The following is a 19336-nucleotide window of genomic DNA, read 5'->3' as shown; positions in this document are numbered from 1 at the left end:
CTAACATAACAACCTAACAATCACACAGGTACCCAGTTGATATTTGCTGAATGATAAAGCAGAATGAATGTTATTTCCACTGTGTTGTTTTTACTTGTGCAGCTGTAGCAGAGCCCCCCCGTGAGGAGCAGACTGAATCAGGACAGGGTTCATGATGGGATTCGTGAGTCAGGACGGGATTCACAAGTCAGGACGGGGTTTGTGAGTCAAGACAGAGTTTGTAAGTCAGACGGGGTTCATGAGTGTCAAAGAGACTCATTCTGAGCTGAAAGCCAGACACCCTTTCAGATCAGAGTCTCTGTGGTTCAGGTTTCATACTGAGGGAAATAAAAACATGACAGACGTATTAACTAAGAGTAGTCTTCATTCCAACAAACAAACAAACTGCCTGAAAATCTTCGATGAAATGCTGTCGAGCTTCATCTCTAGATCATCATGTTTCTATAATGACACACTGATAAACAAACAGTATTTCATGTGGATTGATCACATCCTGGCTGATACCTGATCCAATAGATCAGACCAATACATCTCAATCTGCTTCCAGGTCATCTCCATGTTAACAGGGGTCATGGGGGGGTGATAAACACTTCTCGTTCATTATAAACTTTTCCAAAAATAGTCAGATTCTTATTTTACACCTGAAAACAAAGACAACCATAAACTCTGATTTCAACATGCACAACACAGAAAACACCTGGATCACATGATCCTGTCACACCTGGACTGTGACGTCATCTACACTGACCTCAGACCTGTTTCTGATTGGACCGGCAGGTAAAGACGTGACCCGGGTCTTGAGATTTTTTCTTTTACAGAATGTCAAACAAACCACTTAATTAAAGCAGCTAAGAAAAAAACCCAAAAGCTAAAATAAAGAGTAGAAGATGACACAGGTATATAAACTGGTTAATATCGATCAATAACATCTGCATAATAAAAACGTGACCTTTGACCTACTGATTGATCTACAGCTGATTGATTGATTTCATCATCATCATCATCTATTGCTGCTTCTGAGTCAGCGCTCAGACTGTCCTGTTGCTATGGTGAATGATAAATCACATTTGACGCCCCTCCCCCTCCAGATGATGTCAGATGTCAGAGGTCAGAGTCCAGGTGGGAGTGGCTCAACAGGGCGGCGGCCGGGTCATCAGCGGAAAGGTCAGAGCTGAAGAAAGGCTCTGCCTCTAGCTCCAGCAGGGAGGGTAGGTCGGCCCCGCCCTCCCCGAGGCTGATTGGTTCAGACATCAGGACAGGTGTGGCCGTGTAGTGCATCAGCTGCTTCCCTGGACCAATCAGAGAGCAGCAGAGTCACCATGACAACAGGTGTTCAGGATTCAGGGGCCAGACAATGCAATCAATGACCGTCCTCCCAAGTATAGAAGTATAATAGTGAGTGTGTGTTACCTGTGTGGTTGGTGTTGCTGCTTTCATCACTTCCTTTAGGAACTTCTTCAGACAGCAGCTGAGAGCAAACAGTGACATCACAGTCAGACAGGTATTACATCATCATCAACATGTATCATTCTATTCAATTCAATTCAATTTTATTTATATAGCACCAAATCACAACAAAAGTCATCTCATGACACTTTACAATTAGAGCAGGTCTGGACCGACTCTTTATAATGTTATTACAGAGACCCAACAGTTCCCACCATGAGCAAGCACTTTTTTCTGTGTGTATATACAGCTTTACATACACATATATGTACCTGCACACAACTGTATATGTTTATATGGTCAACAAATGACTGACTTGACCTTTAATAGCTGATATTGTGAAAATGTACAGGAAGTGCAGAAATAGATTTTTTTTTAAAAACCCTATAAGAGTCTGAGTTGTTGAACTCACAGTGTCCAAACTGTCGAGGTCAAAGTCTCCAGAGGGACAGGAAGAACTGAAAAACTAAAAACATAGAAAGTTCACATGAATACACAGATATACTGTTAATATGTGTGTAAATATATATGCTGTTAATATGTGTAAATATATGCTGTTAATGTGTGTAAATATATACGCTGTTAATATGCGTGTAAATATACGCTGTTAATATGTATGTAAATATATACGCTGTTAATGTGTGTTAATATATGCTGTTAATATGTGTAAATATATACTGTTAATGTGTGTAAATATACACTGTTAATATGAGTGTAAATATACGCTGTTAATGTGTGTAAATATGTGCTCTTAATATGTATGTAAATATACACTGTTAATATGTGTGTTAATATATGCTGTTAATATGTGCGTTAATATATACTGTTAATGTGTGTAAATATACAGTTAATATGAGTGTAAATATACGCTGTTAATGTGTGTTAGTATATACTGTTAATGTGTGTTAATATATACACTGTTAATGTGTTAATATATACTGTTAATATGTGTTGATATATACTGTTAATATGTGTAAATATACACTGTTAATATGAGTGTAAATATACGCTATTAATGTGTGTAAATATGTGCTCTTAATATGTATGTAAATATACACTGTTAATATGTGTGTTAATATACACGTGACACATGTTAATATACACTATAAATATGACACATGGTCACACTGACCTCCATGAGAGGGGAGGTGTCGAAGGTGAAGGTTTGTGCGTTCAGGATGCCCTGCAGATTTTCTAGACTGCTGTCAATGCTGTCCACATGATCAGACAGTTCAGACCTGGAACACAGAGAGTGTCGGACAGCCGAGAGAGAGAGAGACATGATGTAAAATTTCATCATCAGGCTGGTGTTATTCTGTCTTTTTCTTCTTGTCATTAAATCCCATGTTTAGACTCAAACCAACAAAGCGTTAGTCAGTTTTCTCAATACTTTGTGTCTGTGGCTCTCAGCTCCAAGCCCTTTGGTTTCTACTGAAGATGTATGTCTTTCAAAACACGTCACAAATACATAGTTTCATTTTTAAACTAGACTTGTAAGCACGTATACCAGGGTACAAACACATGTCGCAACTCAACAACAATCTGGGCTAATCAGGAAGCTGAGAATTCTGGACATACATCTATAAAAACACCTCACATATATTTAATTACATTTTTTAAATAAGGCTCTGTAACTTCCTAAAACAGCTAGTCACTAGGGCTGGGCAATATTGCCTAAATCTTCTATCACTGAATATGTCATTTTATATCACAATACAGTAACTGTTCTGGAAATTCAATTAAGAAAATGTTTAAATAACCACATTATTGTATTTACAATTTCACTCTCCTCCTCCATGTTTTCTTATCACTCTCTTCCTAGGGTTGGCAAACCAGCTTAGAGGTGCATTACCACCATCAGCTGTCGCTCTCACGTCAAGTGAGAACGTGGTAAGGGGTCCTGCTACCACGTCACCTTGCGAGGTAGCTGGATTCACACAGAGATCACGTGAGAATCCAGTCCTGAATACATAGCAGACAGCCTCCACAAAAGAAACAGTATTGCGAAATCTCTACCGGTCGTATGGTATATACCGTCATATCACCCAACCCTACTAACCACAACAGTTTTTAATCGAACAAACAGGAGGAGCTCTATGGCACAGAGGAGATTTATCAGGCTGTGGTACACATACAGTACTTGTTAGTGGATATATTAATTGTTGGTTTGAGTCTAAACATGTTGACAAGAAGAAAATCATAGAATATCATCAGACTTATTTAAAACAGACTATAATTTAAAATGTTAGATCATTTAGATTGATTGATTCACTTGTCAGATCGTGTTGATAAGAAGCGCCAAACATCAGGTGAGAGTCCACCTGCAGAGGGAGGGGGGCGGGGTCTGAGGGAAGCACAGGGGTTTTAATGTCACACCTGACCTTCAAAAGGACTATCATCTGACAACAAATATAAAAAATACTGCTGAGTTACTTTTACAGGTAAACCGAGATCTTTGAATATTAAATTACACATTTATTAGTATATAAAACAATATAGAAATGGTTAAAGGCAACAGTGCATTCTGGGTATGAAGTGCCCCTGGAGGGTGGGGGGGGCAACAATTCAAGCAAACAGTTAGCAGGTGGTGGGACAGGTGTTGGGACAGTTGATGGCAGGTGTTGGGACAGTTGTTGGGACAGTTGTTGGGACAGGTATTGGGACAGTTGATTGCAGGCGTTGGGACAGGTCTTGGGACAGGTCTTGGGACAGGTGATTGCAGCTGTTGGGACAGGTGATTGCAGGTGCTGGGACAGATGTTGGGACAAGTGTTGGACAGGTGTTGGACAGGTGTTGGGACAGTTGATGGCAGGTGTTGGGAGAGTTGATGACAGGTGTTGGACAGGTATTGGGACAGTTGTTGGGACAGTTGTTGGGACAGTTGTTGAGACAGTTGATTGCAGGCTTTGGGACAGGTATTGGGACAGGTGTTGGGACAGGTGATTGCAGCTGTTGGGACAGGTGATTGCAGGTGTTGGGACAGGTGATTGCAGGTGCTGGGACAGGTGATTGCAGGTGCTGGGACAGGTGATTGCAGGTGCTGGGACAGATGTTGGGACAGGTGTTGGACAGGTGTTGGACAGGTGTTGGGACAGTTGATGGCAGGTGTTGGGAGAGTTGATGGCAGGTGTTGGACAGGTGTTGGGACAGTTGATTGCAGGCGTTGGGACAGGTATTGGGACAGGTGATTGCAGGTGCTGGGACAGATGTTGGGACAGGTGTTGGACAGGTGCTGGGACAGTTGATGGCAGGTGTTGGGACAGTTGATGGCAGTTGCTGGACAGTTGATGGCAGGTGTTGGGACAGTTGATGGCAGGTGTTGGGACAGGTGGTGGGACAGTTGATGGCAGTTGTTGGACAGTTGTTGGCAGGTGTTGGGACAGTTGTTGGGGCAGTTGTTGGGGCAGTTGTTAGGACAGCTGTTAGGACAGCTGTTAGGACAGTTGTTAGGACAGTTGTTGGGACAGTTGATGGCAGGTGTTGGTACAGTTGATGGTAGGTGTTGGTACAGTTGATGGTAGGTGTTGGGAGAGTTGGTGGCAGATTTTGGGGCAGGTGTTGGGACAGTTGATGGCTGGTGTTGGGACAGCTGTTGGACAGGTGTTGGGACAGTTGATGGTAGGTGTTGGGAGAGTTAGTGGCAGATTTTGGGACAGTTGTTGGACAGATGCTGGGACAGTTGGGACAGTTGATGGGACAGTTGATGGGACAGTTGATGGCAGGTGTTGGGACAGTTGATGGCAGTTGTTGGGACAGTTGATGGCAGGTGTTGGGAGAGCTGGTGGCAGATTTTGGGACAGTTGTTGGGACAGTAGATGGCAGGTGTTGAGACAGCAGATGGCAGGTGTTGGGACAGTTGATGGGACAGTTGATGGCAGGTGTTGGGACAGCAGATGGCAGGTGTTGGGACAGCTGTTGGACAGGTGTTGGGACAGTTGATGGGACAGTTGATGGCAGGTGTTGGGACAGTAGATGGCAGGTGTTGGGAGAGTTGATGGCAGGTGTTGGACAGGTGTTGGAACAGGTATTGGGACAGTTGATTGCAGGCGTTGGGACAGGTATTGGGACAGGTGATTGCAGGTGCTGGGACAGATGTTGGGACAGGTGTTGGACAGGTGTTGGACAGGTGTTGGGACAGTTGATGGCAGGTGTTGGGAGAGTTGATGGCAGGTGTTGGACAGGTGTTGGGACAGTTGATGGCAGGTGTTGGGACAGTTGATGGCAGTTGCTGGACAGTTGATGGCAGGTGTTGGGACAGTTGATGGCAGGTGTTGGGACAGGTGGTGGGACAGTTGATGGCAGTTGTTGGCAGGTGTTGGGACAGTTGTTGGGGCAGTTGTTGGGACAGTTGATGGCAGGTGTTGGTACAGTTGATGGTAGGTGTTGGGAGAGTTGGTGGCAGATTTTGGGGCAGGTGTTGGGACAGTTGATGGCTGGTGTTGGGACAGCTGTTGGACAGGTGTTGGGACAGTTGATGGTAGGTGTTGGGAGAGTTAGTGGCAGATTTTGGGACAGTTGTTGGACAGGTGCTGGGACAGTTGTTGGGACAGTTGATGGGACAGTTGATGGCAGGTGTTGGGACAGTTGATGGCAGTTGTTGGGACAGTTGATGGCAGGTGTTGGGAGAGCTGGTGGCAGATTTTGGGACAGTTGTTGGGACAGTAGATGGCAGGTGTTGAGACAGCAGATGGCAGGTGTTGGGACAGTTGATGGGACAGTTGATGGCAGGTGTTGGGACAGCTGTTGGACAGGTGTTGGGACAGTTGATGGTAGATGTTGGGAGAGTTGGTGGCAGATTTTGGGACAGTTGTTGGACAAGTGCTGGGAGAGTTGGTGGCAGATTTTGGGACAGTTGTTGGACAGGTGCTGGGACAGTTGTTGGGACAGTTGATGGCAGGTGTTGGGACAGCTGTTGGACAGGTGTTGGGACAGTTGTTGGGACAGTTGATGGCAGGTGTTGGGACAGCAGATGGCAGGTGTTGGGACAGCAGATGGCAGGTGTTGGGACAGCTGTTGGACAGGTGTTGGGACAGTTGATGGTAGGTGTTGGGAGAGTTGGTGGCAGATTTTGGGACAGTTGTTGGACAGGTGCTGGGACAGTAGATGGCAGGTGTTGGGACAGTTGATTGCAGGTGTTGGGACAGCTGATTGCAGGTGTTGGGACAGGTGGTGGGACAGTTGATGGCAGTTGTTGGACAGTTGATGGCAGGTGTTGGGAGAGTTGTTGGGACAGTCGATTGCAGGTGTTGGTACAGTTGATGGGAGAGTTGATGGCAGGTGTTGGGAGAGCTGTTGGACAGGTGTTGGGACAGTTGATGGTAGGTGTTGGGAGAGTTGGTGGCAGATTTTGGGACAGTTGTTGGGACAGTTGTTGGGACAGTTGATGGGACAGTTGATGGGACAGTTGATGGGACAGTTGATGGCAGGTGTTGGGACAGTTGATGGCAGTTGTTGGGACAGTTGGTGGCAGGTGTTTGGAGAGTTGGTGGCAGATTTTGGGACAGTTGTTGGACAATAGATGGCAGGTGTTGGGACAGCAGATGGCAGGTGTTGGGACAGTTGTTAGCAGTACGGGGGGAGTTAATAGCAGGTAACATCAGCAGGTAAATCTACCTGCAGCCACCCTGACTGATGTAACACAGGTGTAAAAGGCTTACCTGTCAATACAAGCGATGGTCTGACATCTCTGCTGAGGTTTGGCAGGGCTGGGGATAGAGTTTGGGTTTGGAACGGAGGCAGATAATTGATTGGCTGGGGCTGGTGGGAGGGGCCCAGTGGAGGCAGGGCTCATCACAACAATGGGACTGACTACAGAGACCAGAAACAGATAGTCAAGGTGCGAACAGAGAGAAGATATTTATCTACTGACAATCGTCAATACTATTATTAACAAAAAGCAAAAGTACAAACTTTGACATGGAACACAAAGATTCAGTTCAGTTACTAAATACACCACAAAACTTTAGTAACCAGGCTGTTGTAGTATTGGTTGGAGGTGTTTATAGGCTGTCACCTGTTGTAGGATTGGATGTGGAGGTGTTTGGGCTCAGCTGCGTCTCGTCCTGTAGGATGGAGTTGATGAAGGTGGTGGGGGAGAGGGGTGTCTCTACAGGTGTAGCACCACCCTCCAGAACAGGACACACCTCTACGTCAGGACTGGACGGCTCCTCCTTGACATTGATTGATTGGCTTTCTCTGCAGGTGAAACAGGCAGGATTGGCTGTTGGTGACTGCTGACTGACAGAACGCAGGTTGCTCATTGGCTGTCAGGGCAGTCACCTGATACAAGATATTAAAAAGAATCAGAACCACAACATATACATTTTCTTAATAAGATAAACCTACAATGAATTTCAATTTGGGTTATAATTTATGTGCGTTTTGTAAAATCAATATAACATCTGTTGAATTTGGCAAAATATTCTAAACAAGTGTAAACGTATCAAATGTTCACCTAATGAACTTTTATTATATTCTGAAGCTCCAAATTACAGCTTCAATGACCTCCTGTTTCTCTGTGAACTGGCAAGTCTCCTGTCATTTCCTTCTACTGCATTTTATCAGCTCAGTGTGAATCCTTTTTTTTCCCCACAATATTTTTATTTACATTTTTAACACCAAGAAATACAGCCTTTTACCGTTATTTACAACATAGCACAACATAAATTTGCTGTATTGACACAAAACAAAGACAAGAAGAAAACTCAAAAACCAGAATGCTCCTCCTGTTTAACAAGTGGTAATCTATGCAAAATGGAGTATATTAGTTGCAATAGATGTAAACTATAATAAGTAATTAGAAGAAAAGAAGTACAAGTTGTACAAGCTTTGAGACTACATTGTCTACAGAAATTAGTTATTCACTTGATCATCTGTTAAATCTAAATCCTTAACATAATTAATGAAGGGCCTCCATATAGTCTCAAATATATGCTGTTTAGCCTTTAATATAGAGGTTATCTTTTCTAATGGAAGACTTTATAGCATCTGTCTTATCCATTGAGTTGTGCTTGGTCAGTGAATATTTTTCCATAATAGTGCAATAGATTCTTTGGCATAAAGCAAGCTGAGGTCTATAAATGCTCATTCATCTTTACTATAATTATGTTTTTCTTACTTTTCTCCTTTATTCCTTTATAATAAATTCATATTTTTTAACTACTGAATTCTGAAGTTGCGCCCTCTCCAAACATGCTGGTGGAGAGAGTTCTGGTACTTTTTTTCACCCTAGAATTACTTTCGGTCAGACACGGTACAGTCGCACAGCAACTTCTGGGCCGCATTGTTTACTCCAGAGATCAGCTGATTGCCCTGAAGCCGGCCGGCTTGGAGGCCAGAACATCGGAGATCCCCGCTGAAATCTGGAGAAAAACACATAGAGGATGCTCCTCTGCAGCGAAGCGAAGAGGGAAGAGAGGTGGGTCGAGACAGCAGAGGCTTATGGAGAAGAGGAGATATAAGCAGTGTCTCCCCTCTCTCATCATGGGCAATGTGAGATCGCTGGCAAACAAGATGGATGAGCTAACGGCGCTAGCCAGGAGTCAGAGGAGACGTGGCTGCACCAGGACATTCCCGATGACAACGTCTCCATCGAAGGCTTTCAGACTGTTCGGGCCGACAGGGATTTCACCGGGAGCAGTAAGCGTAAAGGAGGGGGGCTTGCCGTCCTCGTCAAAAGACATCATAACATCTGAGTAGAGCCCGACCAATTTATCTGTCTGCCGATTAAATCGGCCGATTTTTGCCTATCACAGATATATCGGAATCGGCATATATGTTGTCCGATTTTCCTCGATATTAAATCTTTTTTTACAGAACATAATGCAGAAAAAGATCCTTGTGTTAATTCAGAAGTGGTGTCATGACATAGTTTGTCCAGCAGAGCGCGCTCCGACTCCATTGTTTACAATGCTCTCAGCACCGTCTGCAGCGCATCACAGCTGAGCAGAGGTCCGCAGTCCAGCGTGGTCTTTACAGTAAGTTGCTGTAAAGTTAATAAACAATGAGCCTATCATTTTCCCTTTTCAGTATAATATAACCCTGTCCCTGACAACCGACACGTCACGCATGCTTATCACACTATTTGCGATGCTAGCTAGGTAGCTAGCCAGCTATAGTGACGTACATTACATCAGTACAATCAATAACGGATTGAAAGATTAGCATCAGAGCATCCCTTCCCTTCATGCTGCAGCTCAGCAGACAACAGTGCAGTGATGCTTTGAGTCTGTTGAGCGCTGACTTCACGCCATGTTGTTACCTAGTTGTTGAGATGCAAAGCTGGAAAGTAAATGAACAACATCCCCATATTTTACTCTCCTGCGAAAACCGTCATGTCACTCATAATTGTGCTACATTAGCTAGCTAGCTAGCTAACCACATAGCTACTTTCATACCTTATTATGTGAGTGGAAGCTAATGTGTCAGCGTCTTAGCCCATTCTGCCGTTACATTAATAGGAGTGTAACAGTAACGTTACAGACTGTTTGTTCAGGACTGACTCGCAGCTCGATACGCCATCCCGACCGATCAGTTCCAGTCGGTGCGTTTTACAGATGGCTGAAGATGGAAAAAGCAAGGTGTGGGACCACTTTACCAAGGCCTTGTGAAAAAGTCTTCCGTTCATTCAGTTGTTCATTCATACTCTTATATAGGTTTGCCTTTATCATTATTATTTATTTTTTGAAGAAGATGTTTACAATGCAGGAACGCTGTGCTTCCTGCATAAACCTGCCTCTGTTGGATTGTCAGGAGCTTGCTTGCCCTACACAGCTGCCTTGTGCTATTTGTTTTTATATTTATATAGGCAGCATTTTATGTATATTTGATCCTTTTCCTTAATTCAAGTTAATATTGTTCTGTTTGTGTTTTTTTTTACAGTTATTAAAGTTTAGTGTTTCAGTGCACTTATGTTTGACATGTGTTGTGATATTGTTTTTGACAATAAAAATTATTGTTGAACTGTAAAACCACCTGCTTCCATTACATATCCTTGTCACAAGTGTTTGATAACAACATTTGAGGGTTCATTGCAAAAAATGTGTCTTCATGGATATATATAAAGAATATCAACCAATATATCGTTACTGGAATTTTTTTACTCCCTAATATCAGTATCGATGTCGGCCTCAAAAATCCTGTATCGGTCGGGCTCTACATCTGAGCCTGTCAAATAAAGAGTCTTGGATTATTTTAAGTCCCTCAGAGTCCCATAGTTTAAATGTTGCATCTGCTCTACCTGGTACAAATAACTGATTACCCCATATTGGACTATATAATGATAAGGACAGGGTTTTTTTTTACATCATACAATATTTTTCTCATGTGTTTTACAAATGGATTTTTAGTTTGTTTGCTTAGTTATTTTACTGTGTCTGAGTATATGTATAAGGGAAGAGGTCATTTTAGACCGTGAGATTCCATTTCAGTCCAATGAGGTGGATCATTTGTTGAAAAATAGAATATAACTGATCTCAGTTGCGTAGCCCAATAGTACCACATTAAGTTAACCCCCCTCTGTTAAATGGTAAATACTCAGTGTGAAATTTGACTTTTGTGTGAAAATGGGGGATGTCAAACATTTTGTTGCTAATCTGATAAATGCCAACACGCCAACACCAACATATAGGCAAATTTGGGAACCAATAAGACGACAGGAAGATTTACAGGATCACTGTGATACTAAAGAAAACTTAAAAACATGATGATTCTCAGGCGAGTTCTGCAGCACCTCTTTTTCTCTGATTTCTAAGTGAATTTCTGGAGGTTTATCTCTGGATCAGAGAACATCAGAGGCGCTTTATATCTCGTCATTTCACCAGGGTTTCAGGTGGCTTTGGACTCTTGTTTGGAATCTGCAGTACGACTGTACATGTTACTCAACCTCAGTTAGATTTTCTTTTGAATCAGCCTTTGTCATATTTATGATCTGCTGCTCATGTTTTGGCGTTTGACTTAGAACTCCTTTTTCATTGTATGAACTTTAGAGCTACTCACTCTAGAGCAGTGGTTCCCAACCGTTTCCTTAAGGGACCCCTATTTTATCATTGTATATACACTGACGATCCCCACCACCCCCCACCCACATACAATTACAAAATAAGGGAAAAAGCATTTTTCCTTTGGAATATCTTAATGTATTTTTCATTATATTCATTGCATAAAAAACAATATTTTTCCGTATAGCTTTAGGAACACAATTTAATAGTTCAAGCAGCCTGGCTTTATAATAAATATATAGTTGTATAAATATATAGTTGTCTTCGCCAGAGAAATTAATTAAATGCAAGTATGTTATATTTTATATATATGTAAAAAAAAAGAGGGCTTTGCGACCCACCGCGGAGCTTTGGCGACCCATTGTGGTTGGGAACCACTGCTCTAGAGGATGCGATTTCATTGGTTCTCACCCTACGTCCGTCCAATCACTGACCACATCCTCAGCTGTGGGTGTGGCCACCTCTGTGATGTCAGAGATGATTGGTCCAGAAGTCACCGGGGAGTCAGCTGAGAACAGACTGGCTGCAGCCTAAAACATCAACATATATGGAGTTATACTGCAGTCACAGCTGATCTCAGATCTGCTTTATTCTGTCTGTTTCAACACACTGACAATCATTTTAATAAACATCCTGAAACACAAACGGACCTTTTAACAGTTTAACAAGATCCACTCAGCTCACAAACAAATCAAAACAATCACTGTTTGTGACAGTTTGATAATGATGAACCTGAAATTTCTGAATCTGTCAGAATTAGTCATCAACACAAACACGTCTTTAACAGTTCATCAAGAAGAGATTCAAACTTTAAATCTGATCTGAGTCTACATTAAACACTGAGCCATGTGACCTTAGAGACACAGAGAAGAAGAGGTAGAAACAAAAAATGATGTGGACAAGTCCCCCCTAATGTGCTGCGATTTGCTAGTACTCGTTACTTCCGACGTTCTTATGATTGGATGCTAGCTGTAAGCGCAGCTGTGCCACTGAACACATGGTTCAAGATGAGTGTAATATGTTCATTGAATAAAGTTATGAATACATGATTTGCTGAGAAGCAAATGTTATATGAACAAGGGGTTAAAATTAGTTACACTCCCTCTGCAGATATAAGGATTTAAAATATATTTATATATGGCGGAGCTAGCATCAAATCACAAGAATGAGTTGAAGTAATGAGCGAGCCAATCACAGCACAGTAGAGCGGGACTTGCCGCAAAACAGGTGGGGGGGGGGGGGGGGGGGGGGGTGACGCGCGACAGGCGAGTCAGTGACATGTTACCTGCATGTGCTCCAATGAGAACGGCCGACTGTATTTAGGCACGGAGTGGGCAGAACTAGAGTCATTCAGCATCAGAGGACTGCAGACAGTAAGAGACACAGTACAATATGTATAACTATTACACAGTAAATATGTAGAAAAAATTACAGAGAAAATATGTATGGGTTACACAGTAAATGTATATACACATACATATTACACAGTAAATATAGATATGCATATTACACAGTAAATGTATATACATAGTCAGTGTTTCCCATACATAGGCTCTAGATTTAGACCCGCCCAGGTAGATTAAGGCCCGCCCAGGTAAATAAAATCCAAAATCAAATTTAGTTTTCAATCAAGACTCATAATTGTCATTTCATAATGAACACAGAGCAATGGAACGGAGCATCACAGTTTGTCTGTCTGTGGAACTTCAAACATGACATTTACGACAGCACCACCTGAACTTGTCGATTAAAGACAAAACCAGACTGGAAGGAGAGTCCTCCTCCCCACAGCGTCCAGGCAGCCTCTCACTGCAGATTCAGACCAAAGTAATAACTAATGCTACAGGAGTGTTTATCACTGCAGATATGTGACCGTACTAGGTCAGAGAATACAGAATTTAACCATGTGGTCAAAGTGCTTGAGCTCCAATGAGCCTTCAGTGTGCATGTTAGTCAGCCTGTTGGTCCTGCTCTGTATAAACCAGCCCAAGCTGCAGTTGTTCAGGAGTTATCAACATCACAGAGTCTTGGATGGAGCATTACTGACATTTGTGTAAATTATTTATTTTTCTTGACAATATGTCAGTATTTGAGTGCATCAACTGTTACAGTAAGAATTATGGCCAATGAGCCATATATATATATGTGTGTGTGTCAAGGAGGAGCATAATAATATAATATCATAATAATATAATAGTATATCAATGATAAAGTCAGAGTGTAGTATAAACAGTGAACTGTGAACTGTGTAGTATTTGTAGTAAACGGTGCAGTAAATTGCGTAGTATTTGTAGCAACTTACATCTTCCTCTTGACTCCCAGGATCCTGTTGGACTGGACAAGAGACACGAGGAACTGGATCAACTGCAGAGAGAATTTATTATTAGTTCAGGTAGAGAAGATAATGTGCTAACATGCTAATATGCTAATATGCTCATATTGATGCTGTTGGCATTTTGCTGACTGTGTGCTGACTCTAGGAGTATTCTACTGTACGTACTTCAGTGTAGATATATTGGTGTACTGATATATTGATATATTGATGTATTGATATACTGATATACTGGTGTACTGATATATTGATATTTTGTATATTGATTACCTTGTTGACGACTTTCTGTTGCTGAGTGTGTTTCTGCCTCAGACTGGCCACTTCTCTCCACAGAGCCTCATTTTCACTGAAACACAAAAGAAACAGGATCAGCTTTATTTCATGAGGAGACCTGCTGACTGCAGGGTCAGGTCTGGTTTTGGTTCTGGTCTAGGATTAGGAGTTCTTACTGTCTCATTGCGATGATCCTGGAGTCAATGGTTTCCTGTTTTCCCTTCATCAGCTGGACGTCGTTCAGGATCTTGTTCACTTCGTCTGTAGACATCTTCACTTCCTCCTGACGCACAGACGACACCTGAAGTAATCACAGCACAGAGAGGGATGCGCTGTTACCATGGAGACCAGGAGCAGTCACAGAAACTGTTACCACATAGGACCATGACAGACTGACAGATGTACAGGTACAAGTGCTGCAGGTTTAGAGGTATATACAGTATGTGTACAGGTGTCAATCTGCTGCAGGTACATGTTAACACGTACACAGGTGTTTACAGGTATGTGTGTTGTCGATTTTCATGTTCTCCAGCAGGTTAACATGTACGGCTGTGTACAGATATCACAGATGTGCACAGATGTGCACAGATGTTCCAGGTGTATACAGGTGTTTACAGGCGTGTACATGCGTATACGGGCGTGTACGGGTGCTGCAACAGGGTTTGGTAAGTACGTTGGTGACTTTGCGTTTGATGTTCTCCAGCAGGTGTTCTTGTCCTCTGATGAAGAACGGATGTTGGAACTCTGTGTCATCTCTCTCTGGTTTCACCAAACCGCCCTGCTCGATGTGAACCACCTTCCGGAAACCATCTGTACACAGACAGAACTCCATTCAGAAATCTATCAAAATAAACAGCATCAGACTGTCTGTGTTTCAGTCAAACTGTTAGACATTAAAACTGAAACATTTTTGTTCTCTGTTTGAGTTAAAGTTAAATGTCAGCAGTGATGTCATCTGTGATGTCAGCAGTGATGTTAGCAGTGATGTTAGCAGTGATGTTAGCAGTGATGTCAATGAAGTTAAACCCTGTTGTGTTCTGACATGTGATCCGTCATGTTTACAGTGTTTATACTCACACATGTTGAGCTGTCTGATGAAACTGGCCATGTTGTTGTGTTTGAAGAACTTTGGTAGAACTTCTTTAGAGAACCGACCCTGATCAAATACATGGAAGCTGGTGCCACTCTGACAAACAACAAAGAACACACAGATAAACATCAGTATTTACAATAAAAACTACAGCTGCAACGATTAGTCAAGAAATTGATCGTTCAGTCAACAGAAAATTAATCAGCAACTATTCTGATAATCAATAATAATAATAATAGTTAATTGCAGCTCTAATAAAATCAAATAAATACATCCAAGACTCTGATCTTCAGATAAACTGAGTCCATATAAGGCAGCTTCCAACATAAAACATTCTTTCCCCACTTGGCCAGTAGATCAGAGTTTTACTGGCCTCTTGTATATTTTCACGGGCCCGGCAGCCAAAAGATTAAAATATTATTATTATTGCTATTATCATTATCACTACTGTTGTTGTTATCCATCCTTGCCTGATGCAAACGACATCTTGAATCATGAGACAGTCCACAGATTTGGCAAGGATGGGAACAATAAAGGAAAACGCACCCTCAGTGTGTCCAGGACATAGCTGACACCATCATCTGACCCAGTCACAGTTCATGAAGTCACATCCCTTGTTCAGACTGCTGTCGGTGTTTCATTAAAACCGAACACTACGAGACTTCAGGACTTATTTTGTCTCTACTTGGAGATTTGTGCATGAAACAACTGTCTAAACAACAACCCTCAGCACTCGACATCAGACAGTCAGCTACAGTAAATGCTGATGTTAGCTAGCATTAGCGTTAGCTCTGTACAGCTAAAACAGAAAAGTCTGTGAGTACAAACATGGGAAGCCATGATAAGCAGTTTATAAGCAGTCTGTCTGTTGTGTTGACCTAACATTAGTAGATGTGTTTTCTAGCTGAAAACAAATTTCATAGCGGATTATAAAAAACAGCTGAGCGCCACACAGCAACAATGGCTGCGGGGAGAAAGGACGAGTGGGTGATCATGTCAGTATTTTCAGGTTTTTATTTTAGTACCGGACACTAAACTTTAAACAGTCACAAATTACCATAACTGTTTAGCTCAACACAGCTGGCTACATGGCTAGCTAACCACAAGTACCTCAGCAAAGTGTCTCATAGGACTAGACTGCTATATGAGAGGGGACCCTCTGGTAGTCTCCGCCGGCAAACTGTACAAAACAGATCAGTTTATTGTTATTAAGTTTAACTGGTTAGTGTTGTGGGGTTTAACTTGTTTAGTTTATTGTTATTAAGTGTAACTGGTTTAGTTTGTTTAACTGGTTTAGTTCATTTTTAGCAGGTTTAACTTGTTTAGTTTATTGTTATTAAGTTAAACTGGTTTAGTTTATTTTAGCAGGTTTAACTGGTTTAGTTTATTGTTATTAAGTTTAACCGGTTTAGTTTATTGTTATCAGGTTTAACTGGTTAAGTTTATTTTTATCAGGTTTAACTGGTTTAGTATATTGTTATTAAGTTTAACTGGTTTAGTTTATTTTTATCAGGTTTAACTGGTTTAGTTTATTGTTATTAAGTTTAACTTGTTTAATTTATTTTTATTAGGTTTAACTTGTTTCGTTTATTGTTATTAACGTTAACTTGTTTAGTTTATTATTATCAAGTTTAACTGGTTTAGTTGATCTCTCTTCAGATGTAAATATTTTAATTTAGATGAATGTTTATTATTTACGGAGTCTGAATCCTCTACAGATGCCTCACTATCTCTGATCAGCTGTTAGCTCAGTTTATGACAGCTACTTGAATGTAACTCAGACATTTATTCTTAATTAACCTCTGACTGTCTAATCAAAGATAACTGTCCTCTGAAGGACTCTTCTGCTACCTGTTAGCCATTAGCTCTATGCTAGGCTAGGCTAATGTGCGTACCGGGCTCCAGCAGATGAGCGGGTCGGTGTCTGGGTCCTCCACCAGGGTCCACAGTTTGGTTAGGAAGGCCGGGACATTACCGCCGCTCGGCATCGCCCCTCCTCCTCCTCCGGGATACTCCATCACAGAGATAAAAGTCAAACACACGTCGGATTATTCAACTAAAACACTGTAGCTAAACAGAGCTAATGATGCTAACACTTAGCCTGCTGCTAGCGCCATCCGCTGCTCAAAGATCTCCAAACTAACTAACTAAGTGCGACGCGGAGCCGGACTGCCGTGTGTCCCGGATCACATAGAGCCTGGTCATGGACTCTGAGTGTCTCCAGCTGATTTAGTCAGTTTTATTTATATTTAACTCCGCAGTGGAAAATTCCAACAAATCCAATAAAGCAAACAACTGCGTAGCTAGGTTGATGTCGCGCGGAAATGACGTCACGTTAAAACGTAACGTAAACATTTTGTCGCATTGTGACGCAAAGAACTGTAATCTGGATTATTTCTAATTTTAACATTCTTCATTCATTCTCTTCATCTACAACATTTAATATGTAACGAGATGCTTCGTGTGCGCCTGTTTATGATTATTATTATATTATTTATTAGTATTAATCAATGTTATCTGTCTGGTTGTCAATCCGTTGATCCTCAATCTAACATTTCATATTTCTTGTTTAAAAACAAATTGATGAATAAAAACTGTAAAAATCAAATGATCAAGAGGTTGAAGAGGAAATGTTCGTGTTTAGGGTTAGTAGTATGTGTGATGTGAACTAATGGCCTTAAAAGAATGTGATGTTTTATGTGAAATCCCTGTGAAGGATCAGGTAATTTACCAAAATGCAAGGTGTCCATTATATTTTAACCAAATCATTGAAAAAACACAAAAGAAATGACATTCCTGGTTACAAAGACACTCATTGTTGAGAGGGAGAGTCTTACTCTGAAAAGCTGAGGGCATGTCCACACTTTCTCATGTGGCCCTCTCTTTTAGTGATGTGTCGGTCGCGAACGAGCCGGTTCAAAGAGCCGGCTCTTTTAAGTGAACGATGGGAGCCGGCTCCCGTCCGCGACCGAGCCAGGGTTTTTTTGTAAAGTAATACAAGGCAGAATTATATAACGATTATTGCTATTTGTGCCAAAGGCTCGGACAATGATGCTTACCTCGTTGTTAGGCAACGCCCTCTGCACACGTTTTCCCAGGGGTAAAAGGTATAAGTGGTAAAATGAAGAGCCGTTTGGGAGCCAAAAGAGCCGACTCTTCTTGGTGAGCTGAGCCAAATGATCCGGCTCACTAAAAAGAGCCGGAATTCCCATCACTACTCTCTTTGGATGTTGATAGCATTTTATCCAAAAGAACTCAAGTAAATGTGGGGATTTTAATTTTCTGGACTTTACAACTCTGAACAATACATTCAAAATGAATTAGTAATTAGTAATCCATCTTTATGGAATTCTATTCCAAATTATGTGTTTTCCAAAACTGGTGGCGTGGAGTTTCTCTTATTGTGCAATTTTAATATTAGTAAAACAAAGCTGTCAAGCTTTAATCAGATGCTTTTGTCTCTCTCATGTTTATTACATCTGGAACAATGAGGACATTCTCTACAGAAATAAGTCTTTATTTTTTGAAAACTGGTCCAAAAATAATGTCATACTTGTTGGTCAACAACATAACTACTCTGAAAAATCCAATTCCCATAATAATTAAGGAATATGCAGTTGTTTAACTTCCCATGGACGCCAACTCAACGTGACAAAGACAAAGGAGCTGACTGTGGATCTGAGGAGGACCAAGGTGCCGATGACCCCTGTTTCCATCCAGGGGGTCAGTGTGGACATTGTAGAGGATTACAAGTACCTGGGAGTTGACATTGACAATAAACTGGACTAGGCAAAGAACACTAATGCCCTCTACAAGAAGGGCCAGAGCCGTCTCTATTTTCCGAGGCGGCTGAGGTCCTTCAACATCTGCCGGACTATGCTGAGGATGTTCTTTGAGTCTGTGGTAGCCAGTGCTATCCTCTATGCTGTCGCATGCTGGGGCAGCAGGCTGAGGGTGGCGGACTCCAACAGACTCAACTGAGTGAGAGATGAGCAGCAGAGAGGAGGATGCTGTCCAAGCTGCAGGTCATCTTGGACAATATCTCACATCCTCTCCATGACGTACTGGTCAGACACAAGAGCACCTTCAGTGGGAGACTCATTCCTCCCAAATGTACAACAGAGCGCCACAGGAAATCATTCCTGCCTGTGGCCATCAAACTGTTCAACTCCTCCCTCTGAGTGTCAGACACTCAGA

General features: G+C 42.0%; 1 protein-coding gene across 2 annotated transcripts; it reads right to left on the bottom strand.

The window, feature by feature from the left end:
- Nucleotides 1-346: 346 nt before the first annotated feature.
- hsf1 (heat shock transcription factor 1) lies at nucleotides 347-17425 on the bottom strand. Of its 2 annotated transcripts, XM_070921387.1 has the most exons (15): nucleotides 17035-17425; nucleotides 15127-15235; nucleotides 14723-14859; nucleotides 14226-14350; nucleotides 14047-14122; nucleotides 13747-13808; nucleotides 12730-12808; nucleotides 11856-11974; nucleotides 7460-7641; nucleotides 7104-7254; nucleotides 3719-3790; nucleotides 2579-2684; nucleotides 1859-1912; nucleotides 1411-1468; nucleotides 347-1289 (listed from the first exon to the last, which is right to left on the bottom strand). In XM_070921387.1, the coding sequence occupies exons 1-15, from the start codon at nucleotides 17155-17157 to the stop codon at nucleotides 1102-1104; spliced, it is 1641 nt and encodes a 546-aa protein (XP_070777488.1). In that variant the 5' UTR covers nucleotides 17158-17425; the 3' UTR covers nucleotides 347-1101. The 2 variants fall into 2 exon arrangements, with proteins under 2 accessions (XP_070777488.1, XP_070777489.1); XM_070921388.1 differs by lacking the exon at nucleotides 3719-3790.
- Between the last annotated feature and the right edge of the window lie 1911 nt (nucleotides 17426-19336).

This window comes from Enoplosus armatus, chromosome 16, assembly GCF_043641665.1.
Source record: "Enoplosus armatus isolate fEnoArm2 chromosome 16, fEnoArm2.hap1, whole genome shotgun sequence".
In the NCBI taxonomy this organism is placed as follows: Eukaryota; Metazoa; Chordata; class Actinopteri; order Centrarchiformes; family Enoplosidae; genus Enoplosus; species Enoplosus armatus.
The sequence above is the reverse complement of the archived record's forward strand: the minus strand, read 5'-3'. Positions and strand labels throughout refer to the sequence as shown.